Source organism: Arvicola amphibius, chromosome 3 (genome assembly GCF_903992535.2).
Source record: "Arvicola amphibius chromosome 3, mArvAmp1.2, whole genome shotgun sequence".
Lineage (NCBI taxonomy): Eukaryota > Metazoa > Chordata > Mammalia > Rodentia > Cricetidae > Arvicola > Arvicola amphibius.
The window spans coordinates 11,438,415-11,463,395 of NC_052049.1; the positions used below are offsets into that span (position 1 = coordinate 11,438,415).

Consider the following 24,981-nt stretch of genomic DNA (forward strand, 5'->3'; position numbering starts at 1 on the left):
TTGCAAGGATGAATTATAGATAATTGCCAAATACTAATACTTAGAATTCTGTTTCTGGGAAGTCAAAGGCTTAATTTTTCTATCCAGAGGAACAGAAAGAGCCTCACCATTGGAAGGACTTCATTAAGTCAAGGGGTGGGATTAGTGTTTAGTTGATTAAGCAGACATATATACTTTTTATAAGAGGAAAATATGATTATGATAATTCACCAATTATTTACCAAATTTTATTGCAATAGCCAACTAGGCTGTGCTGATGTGAAGGGACTGTGTGAGTCTCTCTCATTACAGCACCTGAAGTATTTTGGTGAGCTGAGCTTTCGAAGGCTGCATGTGGTCAGGATGTCTTTGTCTAACATGAACTGGAACCTTACCATCTTAATCTATGCCCTTCTTCCTCCTTTGACGTTCCCTGTGCTGATTCAGGAGATCAAGCACGAGCCACAGTACCTAGAATCCCTAAGGAGTACCTGGATGCTGTGTCTGAGGCAGGCACCCTGGAACCTGCCTTCAGCATTCTGAACTGACCCATTTGTACTGTGCCTGAAATATTATACATCTGGTAAAAAGTTTGATCACAAATATTTTTAAAAAGCAAGAAAAAAATGCCTTAGGTCCTAATGACAACTTCCATTATTTTTTTAACCATGTAGAGTTAAATGATGTGAATGACAATTCCAGTAGCTAACTTTAAAAAGATGTGTTAAGTCACAAAGCAAACAAGGAGCCTCTTTTTTTTCTCAGAAAAAATGTATTTGCAATTCAAATGTTCATATAAAAAGCATAGATTTTAAAAAGTCCATGGATGTACGATTAGAAGTGCTATGGTTTTGCCATTCATTGCAATTACATTCCGAAATGTGCAGGTTCCACTCTCTGCTGCTGCGTGTATCTGTCACACGGATGTCACTCTCATTACCACCTCCCCGGAGCCATTGTCTTCCGACCCATCCTCATGGGTCCGCATCCGATTGAATAAATGTAATAGCACATAGCCACACTGAAACCGTGGTGAGGTTAGCTGCGTGGGGTGGACCAAGTTCCTGTTCCTCAGAGCTGACAATGGTAACCACAAAGTCCTACTTGTGGAAGAGTCTCCTCGGCTGCTCTCTTCAATGTCTGTGGCTTTGTCGTAATTCAATACATCCCAGTGCAAATTGACAGCTCGCCATCGTTTGAATACTCTGTAAACTGCAGCTCCTTCATGGACAATGAGGCCTAAAATTCAAGGAAAGAAAATAACTATTGACAAAATGTTGGAAGCATTATCTTGTGTAAATGAATTAAAAAATAGACTTATCTGTTCCCCATCATATCAGAGAACACAACATTCTCAGGAATGGGGTAGCTACAAGCAAACTACTCCATGATAGGTAGAGGTGCTCATTATTTAGAGATAACTCAGTAACATGTGGCGAATTTAACTGTCATTAGTATAAATGTTTTCCAACATCCTAGCTCAGAGTACACAGAGAAGGATCACATTGCTTTCAATCATTGGGTTCATGTTTTAAACTTGACATTGTGCCAACCGTGTATCATGTAACACGTTAGGAATTAGGATTGAATAGACCACCTAAGAGGTAGAAATTAGGGTCACTACCATTTCCCTGCTCTTAAAGCGACAGATGACACAACCATGGGTGTCTTGAAACCATAATAAAAATGTCAAAATCACAGTGGGAGGAAATGGAAGCTTCTTACAGCATGACTGAAGTGAAGAACACTGAACTTTTTTCTTAGTACATATATGTGATCAATGTATAAAAATATGAAAAAGTAAGGCTGGAAGGAACAAATGGGACTAGGGGAGCTTATAAAAGTCCTTTGAGTTATACTTCAAATAAAGAAATAAGGACACAAATAATCAATTCTCATTCTGAGTGTTTTTTTTGCACCCGAGTAATTCAAATTTCCCTGATAATAATATATGAGTATTCAAACATTTATTGAAACCTTTGGGGAGACAAAGATGTTGCTTAACCTTGAAGAGCAGAGAAGTAAAAGTTATAAATAGCCTACAAGAAGGAAAAACGAGTCTTCACAGAAGGAAATGGTGGGAGCTGAAGTAACAGAAAGGGGCACAAATCAGCCCAGGGACTTTAAGTTTGAAGAATGAGGGATTGAAGGAGCTCTGATTTACCAGACGCTCAGCAAGAGGGGGTTCAGTGTATGCTTGTCTGGAGAAATTGCCGGCCCCTCCTTCTCTTTCCCCCTCTTTCCCTCTCTCCCTCCCTTCCTTCTTTTCTTCATTTTATCCTTCCCTTTTCTTTTCCTTCCCTCTCCCTCCCTTCATGCACTCATCAGCAAAAACAATGCCAAGCAGGTGATGAACATATCTAGACCTTGAAAAAAGAAGTCAGAATTTTATCTATTCACACTGGCTCCTTAGCAGAAGAAAAGTTTCTTGTATATGTGACTTAACAGCTTGCTGGGACATTTACAGGCCCACTAAAAATGTGTGTGACCTGGTACATAAGCACGTCTTCAAAGGCCAAGTCCTTCATGTCCCAAATAGTAGGGAAAATAAGTTATGTCCATCGTGAGGATAAAAGAAAATCAATGTTGAAGTGCCTTTTCCTAAAGGAAGAACAGAAGTTGACACAACCAACCAGTTACTTACAGGGAGCAGCAGGAATTACAAGTCAAGATGACTATGTTTTAACTGCTGCTTCTATTATTAGCTTCCAGAATTAATCACAGCCAGTGACTTAGCCTGTCTGACTTTCTCTTTATTCCTTAAAATGCAATTGAAACACCCAAGTTTTGCATTGAGCCAGAGAGTTTGCAGATAAATTGCAATTCCTCAATACTGAAGGACTTGGGCTTCCTCTTAGATGGTAAGTATATAAATATAAGGAATTACTATCAATTACAAAATCAATAGTGAGTCTATGGATGTGAGACCTTTTTCACACTAATCAAAAAACAATTATAGTCCAAGGTATAACACATTATATGTGTGTGGTGGTGATGAGGGTTGCAGGATGGCTTTATCATAGAAAAAACACTTGTTTTTCTGCCATTTTATTCCTTTTTCACTAGCTCTCTTTGAAGGGCCAGAAGTTGGATCATTTACAAGAACATAGAGTCACTTTCTAGGAATATATTCTAGAATCACCTCCTTGAATATAAAAACCACCCCAAAGTGCAGGAATAAGTTCTCAGGTCCCCTTGACTACATTGTCAGTGGTGTTTAGAGAGAATCCCTTCAAAGTTCTCAGAAGACACAGTCCTTTTTGTCTGTCCACCTCCATAGGTTGCTTATCAATTACATCAGTCATGAATCATGTCTAGATCTTGTTTTAGTCCTCATAAGCATTTGGAGTCGCCCTTTGCCTTCTGAAGCTTAAATTCCCCTAAACAGAACGAACCCCATGCTGCCTACAAGGAACCTGTCCTCTCCCCTTCAAAGTCTCTGAAGCTGTGGCAAATGCTATTTGCACACATGTTCTCACACATACACACAAGCCATGTTTGTCTCTATCTACTTTCACACCTGAAGTATTGTAACTAACAGTGAGTCGGGCTAGGGGTGTATCTCAGTGGTAGAGCACTTGCCTAGGGATGTTGCACTGCCCTGGGCTCAGTACCCAACACCACACAACAGAAAGAGGAAAGGATTGTGGGGGGAGAAACTTTCAAGCTTTCTAATCAAATATAAATTATATCGGACATTAACTACAAACCCTCTGGCAAGCAAGGCAATGTGAAATTATAACAAGGAGATGTCAGTCCTAATGGCTCTCTGAGGTATAAAGTATGCCAGTACCCTGAATTATCTGACTTCCAGAACCACAACAAATAAATATTTGCTGTTTCAATCATCCAGCCTCTAGTATTTCATTATATCGTATGATCTGACTTCAATATTATAGAAAATCTATTGTTGTTTTCATTTAAAACTTAAGTAAATCAAATACTGGAGGTTGCAATTCAGGAGAAGTTACATAACTTGTTGCTATCATCAGCACCCCTGTGCTTTAGTGACATTTAATATTGCTAGGATGCTTTCTATGCTATGACAAAATCCCTGAGGTAAATGATTTAATCGAGAGGATGGTTATCTGGTTCTCAGATTCAGGAGTTTCTTCACTTTAAAGTCTAAATAAGTGAAGCTATACACACATGGTGGTCCAGAGCGGGCTTGGACTAATACCAGGTAGCATGGTACTACTTCCTGGTTTCTCCCACCTTCCACTAGGATCATCAAGTCATGGATTAATAGCAGATTGACTAATTGAGTAAGTAGGAGCCCACAAATCCAATCACATCCTCAGAACGTCACCTCTGACGAGAGAACTAGGGATTAAAACTTCAGTAGAGCTGGGTGGTGGTGCACGCCTTTAATCCCAGCACTCAGGAGGCAGAGGCAGGTGGATCTCTGTGACTTCGGGGCCAGCCTAGTCTGGTCTACAAGAATTAGTTCCAGGACAGGCTCTAAAAAACTACAGGGAAACTCTATCTCGAAACAACAACAACAACAAAAGCCTTCAGTAGAACACATGTCTTCATGGGACATTCCATAACCCTAACAACAAACTTCAAACAGCTATGGCCCTGTCCAGCCCCCTCTACTTCATGGGGAAAAGGTGGCAGAGTATTTCTGAAAGACAATGTCACAGTCTGTGAAGAGTCTGTCTAGTTACTGGGTAAATTATTCTCATCTCAGTTTTCCCAGGAAGCGCAGCCCTCTAAGTCCTGCTCTGCTCGACCAAAATGCCCTTGGCAAGGCTGGTAAGAGTGGCAGAGATCTGGCCAAAGGAGAATGTTGTTGAGATCTGCTAAAATTTCTAGTTTAAATTTTCCTTCGTCCCTTGCCAAGATGTCACTACCCCAGTACATGTAGGTGTACACATGTAGATTTGCATGCAAGTGTATGTGGTCAAATGCTTTACATTACAAGATCAGGCCCTGCAGGGTCTGCCCCTGTCCTCTGCATGCACACTGTGACTGTAAGCTTGATGTTTCTGTGGAATTCCTAACTGTGGGCGTGGGTGTGTCTTTGCCTGCTCTTGCGACTCCCTTCCTTCTGTAGCATTACCTTGTCCAGATTCAGTGTGAGGGTTTTTGCCTTGTGTTTTATTTTGGTTTGTTATAATTGGTTGTTAGAGTTCTTCAAAACATTAAAGTAATATTTTAAAACACTGGCAGATGAATTCAAACATGTGATTCAAAACTAGATTTGAAAAAAAGCCTAAGGGGTCGTTGCCCTATTTTATCACAGCAGCTTTACCTTCAGGGGAAAACAAGGATGAAGAGAAGGACCATTAGTGGCAAAAAAGTTACAGGGAGTTGTATTTAGCCCAGGAAACTGTGTCCTTCTTCTCCACTCTCTTGTCAGCCTGGTCACCAAATACTTGGCTGAATCAAACAATTATGAACCCAGATGCTTACAAAATGAATGGACCAGGACTAAAGTTTAAGGAACAGTGTGGATTCCTCGCTGCTGTTACTGAGAAAAAAGAAAGATAATGGAAAGCAAGCCATCTCTTCATCTCAAACTTTCTGCATGTCAATTCATCAATCAGTCATATTTTTATTGTTCTGATTACTTAGTAGTGAGAGACTCTCTTGATCATTCAGTTACTAACCGTGGAGCACAAACCTATCACTGGCATAGTCATAGAACGTTTCTCCAAAGCTATAATAAAATGCTGCAGGTTATAAATCCAGGGCATGGCCAACAAGAGGACATTAAGGTAATCCTCATCAGAATAATACTTATGTCTTCTACAATTTTAGCCAGTAATCGTTGGAAAGGATCTGTGGCTAAGGCTTTTCTCAGTGAAGTAAACAGACAGGCCTAATTTGTTGGTAGATAACAAAAGTAGCCATGATGTATAATTAGGAGCACAGATCAGAATTAGTTTAACCAGCTGAGAGAAAATTCAGTGTTATTTATCAATGATAATGAAATATCTGGTAACCAAGCAGATATACCCTACAGTGTGGGGCTAAGGACTGAAGACAGCCTGGTTGGTACAGTGGTCACTTTACTTCAGAGCCACACAGCACTGTTATTTCACTTGTTGGGGAGGAGATCAGGGTTCTGAGATCTAGAGATGGGATGTGACGTGGGTCATTCAAGGGCCTGAAGGTTAAATGTGAGCCCAGACACCTGGGTTAGGATGCTTGTAATGTACAACTTCAGACCTCAGAGCCAAAGACCTCAGAAGTCAAAGCCAGGCATCCTGACCACCGAGTGGTCAGTGGCAAACAGGGAGATTATACTACTCAAGAAGTAGATGAAATAACACCCAAGGCTGAGATGAGGCCTTTTCCTAGAGAAAGTTCAACAAACACACTGAGTTCCCATTTCTTACCCAACTAACAAACTCCTACTGAAAACTCACAAAACACGATTAATAAACTTTCAAACTTTCAAATGTTTGTTTCAAGTACAATAATGTACTACTTAGTTGGTTGTGAGGGGTGAGAATAATATGTTAAAACACCTAAACTGAAAGATATAATTGGGTAGTTAAAAGCATATTTATTTTTATGAATCATAATAGGCATCTTTATTTCTGTTGACTTTTTTTAGTATTTCCCATAGAACATAAAAGAAATGGGAAAAATTTCCAAATGTATGGGGTCAGCTAAGCATTACAATAATATTTGACTCCCCTTTTATTCTATGAAACAAGCAAGGTACTTTATTTGCATATAATGAAATTTTTAGTTATAAATAAAAATTCTCAAACTTTGATTTCCTTAATATTCGTTAAATATGGAACTTCAAGCTGAGGGAGGGGTGTGTGTGTGTGTGTGTGTGTGTGTGTGTGTGTGTGTGTGTGCGTGTGTGTGTGTGTGTGCTTGTGTGTGTGTGTGTGTGTGTGTGTGAGAGAGAGAGAGAGAGAGAGAGAGAGAGAGAGAGAGAGAGAGAGATTAGTGTGTATATGTGGTGGCATGGCACGTGTATAGAGATCAGATGGCAACTTCATAGAGCTTGTTCTTTCTTTCCACCTTTTATGAGTTCCAGATATGAAACTCAGCCCAGCAGGCTGACAGTAGAAACAACTTTACTCACTGAGCCTTCTCTTCAGGCCGGATGGGATTCTTCATATGGATACTTTTTATTAAGAGAAACAACGGAAACAAAGAAAGGGCTTATGGGACAGGTTATCATGTTTTATACTCCCTTTACTAAGACTTCTATACTTTTTATGTGATTAATTATAAATAAGTGAATGAATAATGAGATATATATATATATATATATATATATGATTTTAGGAAAAATTGTTTTCTTATCTAAAATCAGCTCATCCAATCTTAAAACTTACTCCTTATGCCATATCTTCATATTCCTCCATTATTATATAGACATAGCTCCCATTATTATATAGATAATAAGCTTTATAAATTATTCCAGTTTAGCACTGAAGAAGGGTTTTTTAGTCAAATTGGCGATTTAATTCACTGTCACATAACTATTATTAGACTTTCTACAGAATCTCTAGAAAAACAGAATGCCAATCTTAGATCTTGTTTCCGGTCTGTGCAGCCATGGTCATGGGTTATCTGTGTCTTTACTCAGATTTCTCAACCCTAAGACAAGAATGACAACAGGGGCCGCCTCACAGTCTGCTGTGAAGGTCAAACATGAACACTGAGGTGAAGGGCTTAGGCTGGTGCATGGGTCCTAGTACTCTGACTTCAGAAATATCCTAGGATACATTAAAAAGATCTTGTCTATTTACTTGGAAGTAGCTGTGAAAACACACAAAGCTTCGACTTCTGGGCCACTCCCCTTAGCTCCTGATGACTCAAAGCAGTGTTTCTCTCCTTTTAGCCCCCAGGGTCCCAGTCATCTTTGGAGGAATGGTCATGTATCTCAAATTAGTTCAAAGCCAGGAAGTGCCCAAAGGTCTAGGCATCAGATGAGAAGGACAGTCGCAGGGTTTGGGGGGTTAGAGAGAGGCCTTTTCTGTGTCCTTCTGAATGGGTCTTCTTGCAAGTTTGGCCTCATTGTCATGTGATCTAATTTCTTCTTTCTCTTTATAAGCTGATTTATCTTTCATGACCTCGTCTTCTCACAGGGCCATAGAACACACTCGAGTTTCTCTAAGATCAGAACTGCTGCTTCCAAGTCTCACTTGCTTCCCAGGCACACAAAGCCTTGTCTAGAAAGTACCCAGGTCACAGAATGCCTCTTTACCCTCACATAGAGCACATAATTACAAGAGATGTGTACTTAGACCCACTCCAAAAATGTCTAAAATCACAGAATGTCTGCTTCCTATGCCTGCAGAATCTGTGAAAAAACACAGATTCTATAGACTCAAATGCAAAATTCCATTCTGGGCATAGTCTGCCTCCTGAAAGCAATATTGTCTCCAAGCTTCGACTCCACTTCCCAGTTCTCTACCCTACCCACTCTCTTCACCTTGATGTCCATTTTTCAGAGGTTTTGCCAATTTCATTGCTTGTTTGCAACATTTTTCTTCCCTATAAGCCAGTAAAGAGCTCAGCCCATCCTGAGGCTATTGTCTCACCTCCTAAGGTCAGATGCATGGCTACTCTGTCCCAGAAACTCTATCACCCAAATCCCACCTTATCCCAGATACAGCACTTTATCCCTCTGAAGTGCTGCTTCCTGGGATAAAATGTACTGTCTGGCTGTATCTTGTAGGACTAGTAATTTCTGGCCTTGGGAGAATGCGGGATCACTCCCAGCAGTTCTTCCTATTTCTGGGATCGGCTAATCCCCCATCGCACTCAACAGCCAGCCACCATGCTTATTACTCTCCCAAGACTCTTCTTCCCATATTGTGTCATCTCTGAGAAGATGCCCACTCCACCCATCTTACGAAGGATAGAGGCTGACTCAATCAGTGGCATTCTCTCCAGCTGTGCTCACCCTCCCGCTTCACTCAGGGGAATGGTCCAGCTGTTACTGGGCATGGCACCCTTACCCCTTGGAAGCTGCTCTCGGGTCTCTGCACTCTTGGGGATGTCAGGCTGTTCCTTCCCATCTCTGGATCTTCATCCTCTCTTCTGACTTCGAACAAACCATCTCTCCTTACCAGTTGTCTATAGCTAACCCTACCATTAAAATGTGCAATCCAGTAAACAACATCTTTCTCAAGCCCACGTCCCTTTAGGTTTTACCCATTTTTAACTGTGTCCTCTGTCGGGCAAGACTCACAAACTCAATGTTTGGAGCGTCTGGTACCCAACTTCATGCTGCTGCCACCCACTCTTCTCCATGCTCCCCACTACTGCCAAATCGGCTCCGCCCTCCCTGCCTGGGATGGGTTCTGATTGGGCCACCTGGTAGTCCTTTCCCCTCAGCTGACTTTTCCCACCCTGGCCATGCTCCTCTGCCCTTTCTATCTCCCTGTCCTGCCCAAATCATTTCCTGTGTGGACACTTGTCTCAGAGACACATATAAATCTCTAGCTTCAACTTCTATCTTGAGCTGCAGATGCTTAATTCCAGCCGCTTACTGGCCACATTCCCTAGGATTCCCCAGAAATTCTGACAAAAATAAATGTTCAAGAGGAATCCATTAATTTTCTCTCCTTCAACCATCTTTTGATGTCCTTGCCTTCAGGAACTGACAGTAGCTTCTGTGGGTCCCAGCAGAGGGGGCTCTCCCTATATCCCCAGCTGCAATGCCTCCCAATTGGTACCATACTGATCACTGTCATCTGATTCATCTCTTTTCATTCTGGTAGTTCCCTGCCAGGACTAAGAAATCCAGAATTGCCCTTCCTACATGACTGTCTGTCCTCTACACCTATGATTATCAACAATATTTCTTCAGTATCAGGATGTTCAACCACACAGAAAAGGATTTCTTAAGGTCTTTGGAACTGCGGTCCAGAAGTCAGCCTGATTTATATATCATGCTTCAATCCAGCTAGGGCTGTGTAGTGAAACCCAATCTTTAAGAAAAAGAAAAGGAAAAAAGGAAAAAAGGAAGGAAGGAAGGAAGAGAGAAAGGAAGAGAGGAAGAAAGGAAGGAAGGAGCTATGAATTACTATATGTATGTTTATAGTTAGGTTAGTTCCAGTAATTGCCCCCTCTCTGGCCCTTTCCAAGTTTCTACTCTTCTGCAAAATTTAGCTCAAGACTCCTTCTCCATGTGGGTTTTACTGACCCTTTATTAACTACCCCGCCTCTTGCCAGTTCTCTGAAATTTCTCTCCTGACACTTTCCAGGTTACAGCCCATCTTTTCTTCCTGCGAATGTCTCCCAGTAGCACGCAGACAAAGTGGTGGGCATGTTAACATCCCCGCTTAGCAAATGCAAAGGGGCCAGACAGGGAATTTTTATTTATTTCTTTAATGTACATTGTTGGGTTTGCCTGTATGCATGTCTGTGCAAGGATGCCGGGTCCCCTGGAACTGGAATTAGAGGCAGCTGTGAGCTGTCATGTGGATGCTGGGAATTGAATCCAGGTCCTCTTGAAAGAGCAATTAGTACTCTTAACCACTGATTCAACTCTCCAGCCCCAGATAGTGAATGTTTCGGGCTGTGCAAACCCTCTGGTCCCTGTTGCAATTTCCTATTGAGAGCACACATGTACATGGATGAGGCTTTGTCTCAATGTAATGTTATGAGCATTAAAAGTTTCAGTTCAATATAATTTTTATGTATTGTAGGTTAATATTCTTTTGAGGTATTTACCCATCTAAGATGCAAAAAAAAGTCAAATTATTCTCAAAGTCAAAAAACAGGCAATGTGTGCTGACCACTTTCTGCTTCCTTCTCTGCCCTGCACTCCAGGAGAAGTACTTGATGAAAGCGGCATGTGTCTCAACAGGCAACTTATGCCCTTTTGGCTCGACAGTGGAGAGACACGGCTGAGAGTGTCTTGATTTCCCATGTATGAGATGGAAGTCAATAAATAGTAACACACTTGGTCTGCTATTTGGTTAATTTGATTAATATTTCTTCAGAAGAACTAGGTCTTTAAGATAATGGCTTTCTTGGGTTTTTCTGTTTTCTTCCTCAGGGGAGACCTATAGGGTTAATTAGTAATGAGATCATTCCAACACAGCCCAGAAAGCTTGGGTCAAAGATGAGTTCCTTTCTGTTTTAATCCCCGAGGTTCAAAACGCAACAGTATCACTAACAGCCAACCAAGATAATAATCCTTTTAGAAATTGGTAAACATCACTATGATTAAGGCATAGAAAACCCTATAATTTATACCTCCAGGGAAGGGGATAATGACCTACTTCTCAAAGCTTATGAAGTGTAAAAGTCTGTTTTTCTTTAACCATTTCAAACATCCCAGGGCCACTCTGCCTCTTCCCCCAGCTGCACTCAAATTGAGGTCACATTCTGCAGTATTGGAGGCTGGGGCTGGTGATTAGGGTAGACTTGGTTGACTGATGTATCAGAGACTTTCTGAACGAAACAGTAGCATTTCCTAGGGTCTGGAGCGTGTTAGCCTATTCTTAAGTCAAGGAATAATGATATGTTTATGTAAATAAATTCTACTACAACTAAGGAATGATTTCTAGTGAGCTAGCACAGTATGCTTTCTGTAGTAGCTGTGGTCAAACATGGCAAAGACTCAGACAGTGCAGTGAACCACACAGCCTATGAGATGCATTCAATGGGGAAACCCCACAGGGTTCAGGCCAAGAACAGAATGTTCTGTCCTTCTATAGAAGCAGATGGGTGAAGGTCTCTTAAGTAGCCAATTTGTAATACTGAAGGAGGTGGGTACCTGATCAAATACAGTTATAAAAAAATAAAGGAATTTTCTAGAGTCTAAAATTGCAGTGATATAAACATTCAAGAAAGGAAATAAAAGCTAATCAACTGTTGCGGTTATTATGCCTAATGGTGTTTAAGCACCTCCATCACATGTCTTTTGAATCATGTGACGAAGGAAGCCCAGCACCGCCATCACCCAGTTGATAATTTATTTTTTAACACTTCTATCTCCTCTGTAGATCCATTTTTCACACAAAGTACTTTAAAATACTGTCATTTCAAAAGGCACCAGAAAATAAGAATTAAGGCTTTTCTTACTTTTTTTAACTTTTATTTTTCTTTCTGTTTCCATACCAAGAGATGTTTCTTTATTATGCTTTTTTTTTTTTTTTGGTTTTTCAAGACAGGGTTTCTCTGCAGCTTTTTTAGAGCCTGTCCTGGAACTAGCTCTTGTAGACCAGGCTGGCCTCGAACTCACAGAGATCCACCTGCCTCTGCCTCCCGAGTGCTGGGATTAAAGGCGTGCGCCACCACTGCCCGGCTTTATTATGCTTTCTTATACCAATTGCTTCATATTTAGTGAAAGCAATGGAGATGACCCGCAGCCTTATTTTGAATGGAAACTTTTGGTCATTATGAGGACACCACTGGGGAGGGAACATATTTATGGTCATATTGAAATTTCTTCTTGTCAGAATTATTCATCCTTATTCACATAATACCAAGAGTTAGAAAAATGTACTTTTAAAATTTCCTATTAATATAATAGACCACATGCTTATTTAGTGCTCTGCCTTCCTTCCTCCCTCCCTGTGTGTGTGTGTGTGTGTGTGTGTGTACAATGTATGTGAACACATACTCATGTACCACCACAACGATGCAAAGTCAGAGCATAATTTTCAGTCCTAGCCTTTACACATTTTTTACAGATTTACTTTCTATGGGTATGAATGTCTTTGCCTGCATGCACGTCTGTGCAGCACATATATGAATGTTTTTGCATGCATGCATGTCTGTGCAGCACATACATGAATGTCTTTGCCTGCATGCACGTTTGCGCAGCACACACATGCTGGCATAGAAGGACCTTGGAACTGGTGTTGCAAATGGCGGTGATCTGCTCTGTAGGCACTAGGAACCAAACCTAGGTTCTCTGCAAGAGTAGGAAGTGTTTGTAGCCACTGAGCCATCTCCACTGTCCCTGTCCACAATGGTTTTGAGGCCGGGTATCCCTGGGTGTGCAGGCTAGCGATCATGAGCTACATGGCTGCTTTCCTGTCTTCACTCCCATTTCCCACAGGAGCAGTGGCTTTGCTGGAACCTACTGCCCTGGTACAGTATCTGGCATCTTACTGGGGGTCAGAGTAGTCAAGTGTTCAGGCTTGTGTCACAAGCACATTTACGCACTGAACCATCTCACTGTTCCTATTTTTAGCTTTCTACCTGGAAAAAAATCCACAAAGTGAAACAAAACCACCTGTCCAATGAATGGCAATCTAAATTTAAAAGCCAAATAAAACCATTATATTGACTCTTTAGCTCTTTTATATATAAAGTAGTATATCTCTAATCCAGCCAACCAAACACTGACTTTCATTTATCATTTGTCATAGTGAAATGTGAATTTATTGGTGACTGGTGACTCAGAGAAGCTTGTGTGACCAAGAAACTTCAGTCAGATAGTCAAATATGAAAAGCGCATTTCAATAGGGCTACCACCACAATTATAGGAATTGTTGGAATTTAAATAACTGTTTTGACTGAAAATCTAGGCGAGTAAAAGTTTATTTGGGATAAAATGAGCCTCCTGCCTAAGAAGCATATGTTTCAGTGTTGACTGCACTTGGTACGGCAAGAAGAAAATATTTTGATCTGGTTGCCATTCTAGCACACCCCAGTTTACTTTTTTAGAATTCATAGACTTGGAAGCATCCAAAAGCAGCACAGTGTGAATAGTCATATCAAACTCACATCATTATTTTATACGAGATCAGTTGCATTTAGGGTGTAGACAAAGTAATTGTTGCAAAAGAACCCTGAGAGAGTGTGTGGGTTCCTGGTGGGTACATCCAAGTGTGTGTTCAAAGGTGCCTGAGTATGTCAATAGCCCTCCATTCTGTCATCCTGTGCTTTAAATTCAGAAATTAATGGGGAGAATAAAAGTAACAGATGAGTATTTTAGCTGGTAAACCAAGTGAGAGAGCGAGGCTGTTTTCTTCAACTATTTTCAGGCAATGGATTGCACACAGAAACAGACAGTCAATGCAGCAGAAACAGCTGGCCCCAGAGCATCTAAGCGTAGTTGGGAAATCACAGCACAGGAGAGTCTGTCGGTGCCACTCTCCGTCATCCATGCTCAGCTTCACCTCGGAGAGGAAACGTGGAAATGATGCGCAGGAAACTTTCTCTGTCTGTGCATTGCCGTAGGAAAGACAAGCTGCCCAGTGGTGTGACCCACGGTGGCCTTGCTTATTTTCTTAGATAAAATGGTCATAATGATTTAATTATAAGCGTGATTTGGAGAAAATGAGTCTAATGTTCTGAATAGCTGAAGCCTCCAGTGGCAAAATCGGAGAATGGTGATATTCATGGCTGTCAAGGGATGGGAACACAAGAACTTTTCCTTGGTGGGTTCGAAATGGTAAAAGCTATATAGCACGTTATTTAAAACTATCTTCTAAAATCTAATACACAGGCCTACTACTCTATTCTCACTCTACTCTCAGGATCTTGTCTGAAGACATGGTTAAAACAAATGTCTGCTACCACAGTATCCCTCATGGCAAAAATGACACTGAACAGTGAAGTCACCATCAGCAGAAGGAAGGTGAAGCAAATCGTGGAATAACCAGCAGAGGAGAGTCTTGAGGTCACATTGCTGGTGAAAAGGATTATCTTTTGTACGTGTTTGCAGAGCATAGAAATGAACTTCCTTGGAATCTGTGTGTGTATAAACACAAAATGATCTGGATTGACATTTCCACAAAGGGAACATCACACCAAGAAGAGGCGGGTGAGCGAGGTGGTCTTGTGATAACTGCAGATGCCTCTCGTCTTATTATGCGCATAGTTTGAAACAGTTTAAAGGAACAATGTCAGTTCATTTTTAAAGGGATCAATAATCAGTGCTTTCCATATTATCCCAGGAAAAACAAAATTTATCTTTCAGTCATGTATTTGCCATCAAATTATGGGGTTTATTAGAATTTTTAGAAGTGGGCTTTCTAACTCTGAGATAAAGATGCAGTAAGTTTAGCAAGAAGCTATTTCAGGATTATTTGCTGTGGCTACCACAAATAAGTTCCCTCATCAGGGATGCTTATGCAATGACACAGGGCTTCCTTTTCACAGGAAATTGTGGGGATACCCCTAGTAGAGCAAGGCTTTAGTCTGTTGCTTCTACAGTGTGCACAGTCTCACTCCTTCTGAAACTCGGATGGCTTGGGAAATACCTTCGTTTTAGATGCCAGTTAATAGACTGACTCCATGTTCTTTCATCTCCTAGAATGCCCAAGTTAGTCATTAATAAATACCTTCCTCTCGCAAGACAGCCTCTGAATCACAAAATCAGTGGGTGTGTGACCTTCCATCCCCTCAAGGTGTAATATGAATCCTCTGGCCAATGTCCTGTCCCTCTCCCCACACTGGCTCTTCCATTCCGGGGTTTCTAACTTCTCCTGGTTCAGGGTGCAAATCTTTCTTGGAAAAGCTAGCAAAAGCCTATGTTAGTTTATGATTCTTCCCACGTTATGATCTCCGACTATTCATCTCAGAGACCCAGGCTGTCCTGTGAAGGATGATGACCTGAATGGCACCCACTAAATGTTTGCATGAGATCTCCAAATACCTTTTCATATTTCACTTGTTGGAAACAAATGTGGGCTGTACATAAAAGGTAGGCTGAAATTGTAGTTCGTGTATAAACTTCAGAAATCTCCCTTCAAGGTTCAGAAAAGGGTACTAGAAAAAGGACAGCTGTCAAGCATGTCTCCAGCTTATGGGTCCTGGTCTCTCTTTGGCATTGACCCTCTCTCTCTTTTTCATACTCTTCTCTTAGTCTTTCTGAATCCCTTGTCACCTTACTCCTCTCTCAGAACTAAGTCCCTTTATTGATAAGAACTTCAACCCAAGTATTTAATCAGGGTAAAACTTGTTTGTACTATACTTACAAAATTTCCACTTATACAGATGAATATTTTGTCATCTAATAGTATTCATTAGCCACATTCGTCTACTTAAATTAATTTAAACAAAATTCTACTTAGAATCTAATCTTCTCACAATTTACATGTTAAACAGTCAATCATAACTATATTTATGGTACTCAACAGCACAGATATGGACCACCTTTTATATCTATGGAAAATTTCCACCTGGCAGACATGATCTCAACATTTCAACTTTGACCCTTGGGATAATTTAAAACACTAATAAAAGAAAGATGCTAAATCTTAAGGGAGAAGAAAAGTGAATGATTAATAATAAAATATATGACAAACCAATACAATGTATCAGGAAATAAGTAATCAAATGCCTTCCTTCAATTAAGGATGTCTTCTGGGGTTTGGGAATTTATCTCTGTTGTAGAGGACTTCCCTACCAAGCACAATGCCCTGAATTTATACCTAGACCCAGAAAACAGGGTTGGAAAAAATATTTAAATTTGTGCTTAATGATTCAATTTCTTACACATTTCATAAAATAGCTGAACTTTAATTTTTTTATCCTATAATAATCACCTGTGTATTTTTCTGGGTTATTTTTTTCTTCTTTTTTTCCCTTTACCTCCCCTCGTCCTAATCCCCCCATCTTCCCCACCACCACACTCCCATCCACTCCTGCAGAGAGGGTAAGGCTTCCCATGGGGAGTCAACAAAGTCTGATATATCACTCTGAGGCAGGGCCAAGGCCCTCCCCACTATATCTAGGCTGAGCAAGGCATCCCCTGAATTATTCTCTAAAAGAACATTCAAACTGTTTTTCTTATTTAAAAATGAGCAAGTCTGAAAACCTCGTAGAAGTCCTTCCAGTGGTGGGAAGGGGGCATTTCTGCTTTCACAAGGCATCAGCATTTGCTTGCTTATCTATCACTTCTTCCTTGCAACTTTCCCTCCATGCAGTCTCAAAGCAGAGATTACTCCCTGCACCACTGAATGACCATTTACCTGCCTATGATATCACATCCCATTTTTTTTTCAATTACATGTTTACACACCTACGCTCTCTGTCAAACTAAGTAACAAACAAGGAAAGAAAGTCTCCAAAGAATTAGGCTTTGTAACAGTAATGGGAATATTGAAACAGCTTAGATATGTGTGCTGAGAAATGGAGGCTGGCAAAACTTTTTAAAGAAAAATGAAGGGAAGTAGATAAAATACTTTGAAATAACAGTCTTTGGCACGGGGATTAAAATCAACTATGCTCAAGGATAGTTACCAAGGGAGACACCAGTTCAAGGTCAAACAGGGAGCCTGTTTGGCTACAATGTCCTACAGAGGTATTGTCTGTGTGAGTTTGTACTGGCCTCCGTTCAAAGCTGTGGTTCCATAGTCTTTGGAAATGGTTCTTACCAGGCATAGCATGGACTTGTCTTCTAGGAAGTAGTTTTAAGGTGTAATCTATGCGATTGTTGTTAGTGTGCACCTTAATGAAAAAACATTCAAATTAATTTGTAATGTTGGTTGGGCTAATACTGGACATAATCCAGCTGGCTAATGCATCCTTTACTATCTAACTTCCTCAGTTTCTTAGGGCAAAAAAATAACATTTTTATAGTTCTAAAATAAACTAATTAATTAGGTTGCCAAATGAAATACTATTCCATCTGAATTATTTAAAGTTTTTCCAATGCTGCAAATAGATCAGTGAATGATGAGAGCTGGAGTCTGATGAGCCAAAAGACAACAGAATGTGTTTTCAATATTTATAACACAGATAAAATTCACTTTCTAAAATGTCCCTAGAAAATATGGCAACTATTTTTGTTTCTAAGAAATTTGACTTTTATAAGATGAAAGAACATTCAATTTTTAAAAGAGGAGCCCAAATATAGCACATATTTCCCAAAGATTACTAGTTCACATGCCTGTGTTCTTGAAGGCAGTTCTAATAGTCTTAATTAAAATGCTGACAGTAATAGGATAACTTAACAATGACTGCCCACTGCAAAACTCATAGAAATGATTTCCTACTTCAGAGGCAACTGGTCCTTCTTAGTTTTTCAAAGAGGTAGGAAAGGCAGCTAGACTTCCCCCACAGGCTCACTTTTGAGCTTAATGATCCAAAGTGTGTTTGTTGTATTTAACTTTCTTTCTTAAATTTGTTCTAGTTGGTTCACAAAAGTACAGAACTGAAGCTATTGATGGACATACAGTGTTCATATTAATGAATAAATAAATCTGTCCTCTCCCGAATTTATCCATTATTTATGGTGAAAACTTCCAAAATCCCTTCCTCAAGGCTAAGGAAATGCTTCCTCTGCGATATCAAAGTCATGCCACATTTTATAACAGACATTGAAGGAATTAACACATTCTCTGAGCTGCTGGAGGGATTTGGTGTGCTGAAGGGTTTCATTACTCCTCTTTATTTAGAGCAATGCCCTAGAGATTAAATTTGAAGAGATTTGGAATTTTCCAAGCACTTGCATGGGCATTAGCACATTTCCTGTAGAGTGCACTCCTGCGTGTCATTGGTCTAATTATCCAGGAAACCTGTGCTTAGATTACCGTCTTCACAACAGTTGCCTCCTTCATTTCTCCTTTGAGACTAAACTTTCATCATTTCCTTTCTCGTTAGTCTTGTATTAGTGACAAGGGAAGAAAGGAAGGAAGGAAAGCGGGAATGGTTACATTTTAAGTGGGTATAAGCTTCCTTTTATAAAACAACAGAGGGTATGAAAATTCCTTGTTAACTTTAGACTCTCGTAAGTACAGACATTAATTCAAGTGGCCGAGAGTAACTTCGGAGTTTCTGACTCGTGCTTACATATCCCATCTGCCATTGCCTACTAACAATGGGTTCTTTCACAGTCGCTGCTGCCTTCATTTAGATTTACATGGTGGAAATTGTTGTTCCATTTTGTGGGTAGAAAGACAGAGCTTTGAGTAAAGGCCAGGATTGGAAACCAAGTCATCTGATCACCCAGGCGTCATTTCCCGAGGACCTTGGACTCCCCAGCTTCAGGATCCTCACCACTGAGAAAATGTGGACAACTCAGAGGCCAGCTCCACCTGTCCAGTTTCTGGTTCAGTGGGTCTGGGATGGGCCTGGTGATCAGCATTTCCAATCAGTGACAGGATGCTACTCTTGCCAGTGGTCTGGGGACCACATTTGGAGAAAACTGTTGCTTTAAATCATGGCTACCTTTCATTTGGTTCTTTTCACGACCCAGGAGGCTGTGAACCAACTCAAAGCTGGCAAATTCTCCTGGGTGCCCTTCTCCGGACAGCCTCATAGCATCCCCACCAGCTGTCACCATCACAGTGCCTTCAAGGACACCTCGCACACACACACCACACAACGTTGCCTAAGTCAACTTCTGGTGACTGGTCCGGCAAACCATAGCCTAACCTTCCAGAGCAGTCTGATTGAGCTACACTTAGGGAAAGGAGGAAGCTTTCCCTCTTCTCAGACACTGAATTCATTAAGCACAATGAAAAAAACAGTGAACAAGAAAAATTTCCCCATGCCCTCAACTTTCTGAGGGGCCATTTATGTTCCCAAAAGAATCTGAGCACCAGTATGAAGCAGGTTTCTTAGGGCATAGTCATCTCTACAAACCCACAATATTGCCGTTGGCACTGGCCATTCTTCCTCAGCTTTGGAAAGGGCACCAGTGTTTTCTTGCTTCTTGGAAACAAGTAGCAATCCTAATATTACTCCCCGTCCCCCACCTTTTAATTTCCTCAACCACTCCATCTTCTTTTTGGTTGCAAAATATGCCACATTCAATGAACACTAACCTACTTTTTTTTCTTTACAAACTACCCTGGAAGCAGCCAAGTTGTGGCAACCTCCTCTTCCTGCCCCAAACATTTAACCGGAAGTCAAGATAATTTATACGGCAACATTCTGCATATATTAGGCGCGCTGGCAAAAGTGCAGGTGCTGAAAGAGAGGCGTTACGGACAGGTTGTGAACATTGAACACCGCGGTCTTACCTATGCACACTAGATCCATAAAACCATACATTCCATAGCAGATTTGAAAAAGGATGTCCTTCCTCTGCCACACTGCATAGGGGCTGAAGGCTGACCAGAGGAGCCAAGTCACACTCGCTATTAAGAACAGGGATCCTAGGATTACAGCAATCATCTGAACTTTCTCAACCAGTGTTATAGAAATGCTTTGCCACTAGAAGAGAAACAGAGGCATGTAAGAACGAGGCGCCGTGCAGACTCAGAGACAAAATTTACAAAATCACATTCTTAGTGTTGCTCGACATAACGCCAGACCCCTTCCAATATGATCATCCCCCAAATGGATTTCTCCATCATATCCAGGATAGAAAAATAGACAAGCAGAAATGATTAATGAATTGTCTTTGACTCCATTCTTTTCATTAATTTGCCATTCTCAAAGTTTAATATGGCTTTAGTCCAGATAATAATACTGAGTGTGAATGGTTCAAGAATACTTGGTACCTGAAAATAATATACCCACATGAAAATAAATACCTTCTGACAATAAACAATGATTCCTCTGTCTCATGCTGTTTGCTCATTCACAGATTTGGTTTTAAAGAAAGGAAAAAATTCTTTCTTGTTCTTGTAGAAGAATGTAAAAATAGCAAATAAACTATAGGTGATCATCAGTAAAAATTGTAATTGAAAGTAACACAAAGAGTAATCATGCAGGAGTCACAAATCTGCTCTTATCTCTTAATGGTGTAGCTCGTGTTCTCAGACATAATTGCTCTTACTAGCAGTGGGTAAGCCATGGAGCATTCTTATCAAGATTTAGAATTTGTACACCAATGGCAGATCTTAGAAACACTTCAAAGCAAAGCAGCACACAGTATTCAATGAAGAGTGACTTAGTAGAGCCTAGGCATCAGTATTTGAGAGGAATTACAGGGGCTGACAATATCCTTCAGTGGTCCTATTAGGTTGAAAAGATCAATTAATCACGTTCTCACTTTTATATGTTTGAGAAACCCACAAAACAAAAAATGGTTGACCCATAAGCAATAAAACGCGTAAGAACCTACTCAGTCTGTGGAGGAAAGGCCTGGCTCTTGTCACTTTGGGCTCATTAAAGAACCTTTCCCAAAGGAGCTCAACCTAATATGTCCATTAAATAAATCTGAGTTTTCTTGAAACTCATACTTACCTTAACTCTGCATGTCCATGTCTCTAACAGCAAATCTACCTCACCTGTAATTTCCCTCTGCGTTCTCTCTTTCCCTCCTTCCCTTTTCACAGATCCCTCATCAGCAGGTAACCAAATAATCCACTTGTAATATTTTAAACTGGAACTTAACCTCCAGCATTTACATATATATTATTGAATTCTCTGTTATTATGGGTTAAATATCAACAAAAATTTAAAATAGTACTCTACAGTCATTTACATAACAGAAGACAGAACGAACCGACAGTAAACAACTGTTCGCTGTGATAAACAGAGTCTTCATTTTAGTGTGGGCTTTCCTTTATAACTAACACGTATGAAAACAATAAACTATTGTGTATCATTTCCTCTCTATAAGTTAACGGGGTTGCATTTCAAGTGCATTTTTGCTTTTTCCCTTAGCTTCCTGATGTAATTAGAAACACATTAGTCCCACCTGCTAGGGATTTAATGGCAAAGCATCTCAATCTTGTTGTCACCTGGAAAGAGGCACTGTAACTGTTTCTTGTTTACTGTGGGTTTATGTTAAAATTTGCCTTAAGTACAGCAACACAGGAAGCACCACAGAAAGCTGCCGTGCATCCTAAATAGAGGCGGCCACCTCTACATGCAGGATCTTACCCTGAACCAATCACTTTGGGTAAACAGAAACAAAACATAAAACAAAGCATACATTTGTGGGGGGTTGCTTTTCAGACAAGTCCTCTATCATAGCACTGAATTCACAGTTCTCTTGCTGCACAGACTCTTGACCACTGTGGAATACACCACCACAATTGCCTCTAAAGTAACTCATACTTTTAAGTTTACAGAGCAATGGTGGTGGTGGGGTGTGTGTGTGGTTGTGGTGGTGGTGGGGTGTGTGTGTGGTGTGTGTCTGTCTTGTGGTGGTGGTGGTGGTGTGTGTGTGTGTGTGTGTGTGTGTGTGTGTGTGGTGTGTCTGTCTTGTGGTGTGGTGGGGTAGTGTGTGTGGTGTGTGTAGTGTGTGTATGTGTCTGGTGGTGGTGGTGGTGTGTGTGTGTGGTGTGTGTGGTGTGTGTGTGTGTGTCTGGTGGTGGTGGTGTGTGTGTGTATGGTGGTGGGGGGTGTGTGAGTGTGGTGTGTGTGGTGTGTGTGTGTGTCTGGTGGTGGTGGTGGGTGTGTGTGTGTCTGGTGGTGGTGATGTGTCTATGTGTGTGTGTGTGTGTGTGTGTGTGTGTGTGTGTGTGTGTGTATGTGTGTGTATCTGTGTATCTGTGTGTGTACTTAATTTTCCTCTGGAAGTTCATATACCAAGGAGAAAGGACTGAATCACAGGACTCCTGGATAACCAAAAATGTGTGAGTAGGATTCAGCGAGTAAATTCTTTTACACTGGTCTACATTTTTCTTTTTCCAATAATCTATGTAATGGAAGAGTGGAATTTTTAAATTGAAGAGTTCAGTGTCAGGTAAGTCATTATACTCAGCTTTGGTTAGACCTTGTCTGAATGTCAAACTTCTAACCTAGGAGATATGCCCCTCACTGGCAGAGAAGCCAAATGAGTAAAGGGACACTTCCAGGAGCAAGAAATACGGATATTTCACGCTTGTCTGATTGAGGCCAAATTTAAGGTGGCCTACTGTGTGAACACCTGTAGTTTGAAAGAATATGTGTAGGCTCATGAGAGCAACTACGGGGAAGCAAATTGATCACGCTGCACTGGGAGGGTCAATTATGTGCTGTTATAACAGAAATTTACTGTTTTCTGGGATTTTTCAAATTTAAAGAAGGATAAACCATATATAGTCTATAAGGAATCCTCTGTAATTTTCTGGTATCACTCTATGAATAACTCACTTTCTCCATTAACAACACAAACAAACTTTCCAGTATGTTTATGTTCTTCATGTGCTGACGAGTGCTAAATGTCACATCACTTTACTGAACGGCTAGTGAGGACAAACACTGTCAAAGGCAGAGTTCTGGAATGTGGTCATGCGCATAGGGGCTTCCCTCGACATAGGAACATCATCTTGGTAGTTTCTTTGCTCTCCCTTGACAACTCCCTCATATTTCTAGAGTTAACTACAAAAGGAGAGAGAGAGTTGCCTCATTTCTCCCATAGGAATAATAGATCTAGCTTCTATGGTAGGGAATTCAGCCAGCATTGCTGCTCTCAGAAGCAAGAGAGTATCCATAGTTTCCTCCCAGAGACCACGAGACAACAATCAAAAAGTAGATGATGATGACCATCTTGGGGCCTGTCTTTCCACCTCATGGTATCTAAGGACTAGACTTCAGTTTGTGAAACATTTGAAACTTGAGCTAGTCTTCAATGGTGAAACATATTGTCTCCTCTGGAGACACCAGAGTAGCATGCCTGAAATCCCAGAACTCAGAGAAGGAGGGAAACTGCCATAAAACTGAGCCAACCTGGTATGCTGAGTAACTTCTGGAATAACTAGGACTCTATAATGAGACCTTGTCTCAAAAGGATGTTTTCCTCACATACTCCCTTTGTTCCTCTCTCCTCTCCCTCTCTTCTTCCCATCTCCCCCCTCTCTCTTTCATGTTTTTTTACTGACTTCATGCCATTGATGCATAGAAAGATGATATACCAGTCCCTAAATCGGTTTCCCATACTTAATTTTATTTCATTTTTAGTCTATGAGACTCAATTCACAGTCTTAAAAACTATTTGTATCTATACAACAAACTACTATTTCTTTAAGAATTGGAACCAAGAAGGTCCTCTGTTGGATGTTTACCCTCACTTAATGTCCTGGAGATAACTTAGTAATAATAACTTCCATTCATATAGGACAACATGTGGCTGTCATCTTGCATTAACTCACTGAATTACCATAGCAACTCTGTGAGAGCAGCAATCATCGCTTTAAAGAGAAGTAAATGTGAGCGGAAATGACAAGATACTTAATATTGATTACTAACTTGACAGGATTGATAATCACTTAAGAGAAGCCTCTGGGCCTGACTGTGAAGGATTATATTGATTAGGTTAGTCTTTGGTCATGTCTGTGAGGGATTACATTGATTAGGTTAACTATGGTGGGAGAGTCACCATTCCCTGCTCTTGGGTCTTTGACCACATAGAAAGGGAAAAAAAAACTAGCTGAGTACAGTAATTTGTCATTCTCTGATTCTTAACTACAGAAGCAATGCAATCAGCTACCTCACATGTCTGAATGGTGTGTGTCAGAATAAACCTTTTCACCCTTAAGTTGCTTTTGACAGGATATTTTATTACTGGAGCAGGGAAAATAATTAAGACATAAAATTGGTGCCAGCAGTGGTGTTGTTATTGTGATAAACCCACTGAACATGAGGTCTCTAGGCCTCCACAACCATTCTGTGAATGAAATGTGGACAAGCTTGGCAGTTTGTGCTTCAAACCCCTTTGTATGCTGCCACACGAACATGATTGCTTATTCCGGTGGGGGCTTGGAAGACAAGGATATTAAAAGAAATGTGCGTAGTTTTGGGGGGAACAGGAACTCTACAGGAACTGAACTAGGAGGCTATGTGAAATATTTTGACCAAGAACCTGGCTTCATTCTGCCGATGTCCTGAGAAGATGAGTGCAGTTGAATTTAGAGATGATGGACTGATCTGTTTGCTGGAGGACATTTCAAATCAACAGAACATCTCAGGTTTGAGCATAGCTGACAAGTTTTTATGGCTCTTATCCATTTCTGTAGTAAAAAAATAATAAATATTGAACAGATAGATATAAAAATGTTCAGATTACTGAGGAAGAGAAGGGCTTAATGAAGTTAAAGTTTGCAGCCTAGGTGCACACTGAAAAGAGGGTTGCAGTTCTTAAAGAAAAACACCCTGATCTTCACAGGAACAGAAGGACATGTGTCTCAAGAGCATCCTTCCTCCTACCAAATGCAGCTCAAGAGGGTCCCTGACCCATGAAAAGGATTGCCTGGGCCAGTGTTACCCCATGATCAGCACAGA

At 40.7% G+C, this 24,981-nt stretch overlaps 1 protein-coding gene across 1 annotated transcript in view; it reads right to left on the reverse strand.

Annotated features, from left to right (window-relative positions):
• Positions 1 to 895: 895 nt before the first annotated feature.
• The window catches only part of Marchf11 (membrane associated ring-CH-type finger 11), a 96,750-nt gene continuing 72,664 nt past the window's right edge, over positions 896 to 24,981 (reverse strand). Inside the window, exons 3-4 of the mRNA XM_038324349.1 lie at positions 19,845 to 20,037; positions 896 to 1,218 (exon numbers count right to left, since the gene is read on the reverse strand). Coding sequence (XP_038180277.1) covers positions 896 to 1,218; positions 19,845 to 20,037 — 516 coding nt within the window. The remainder of the gene's footprint in view (positions 1,219 to 19,844; positions 20,038 to 24,981) is intronic.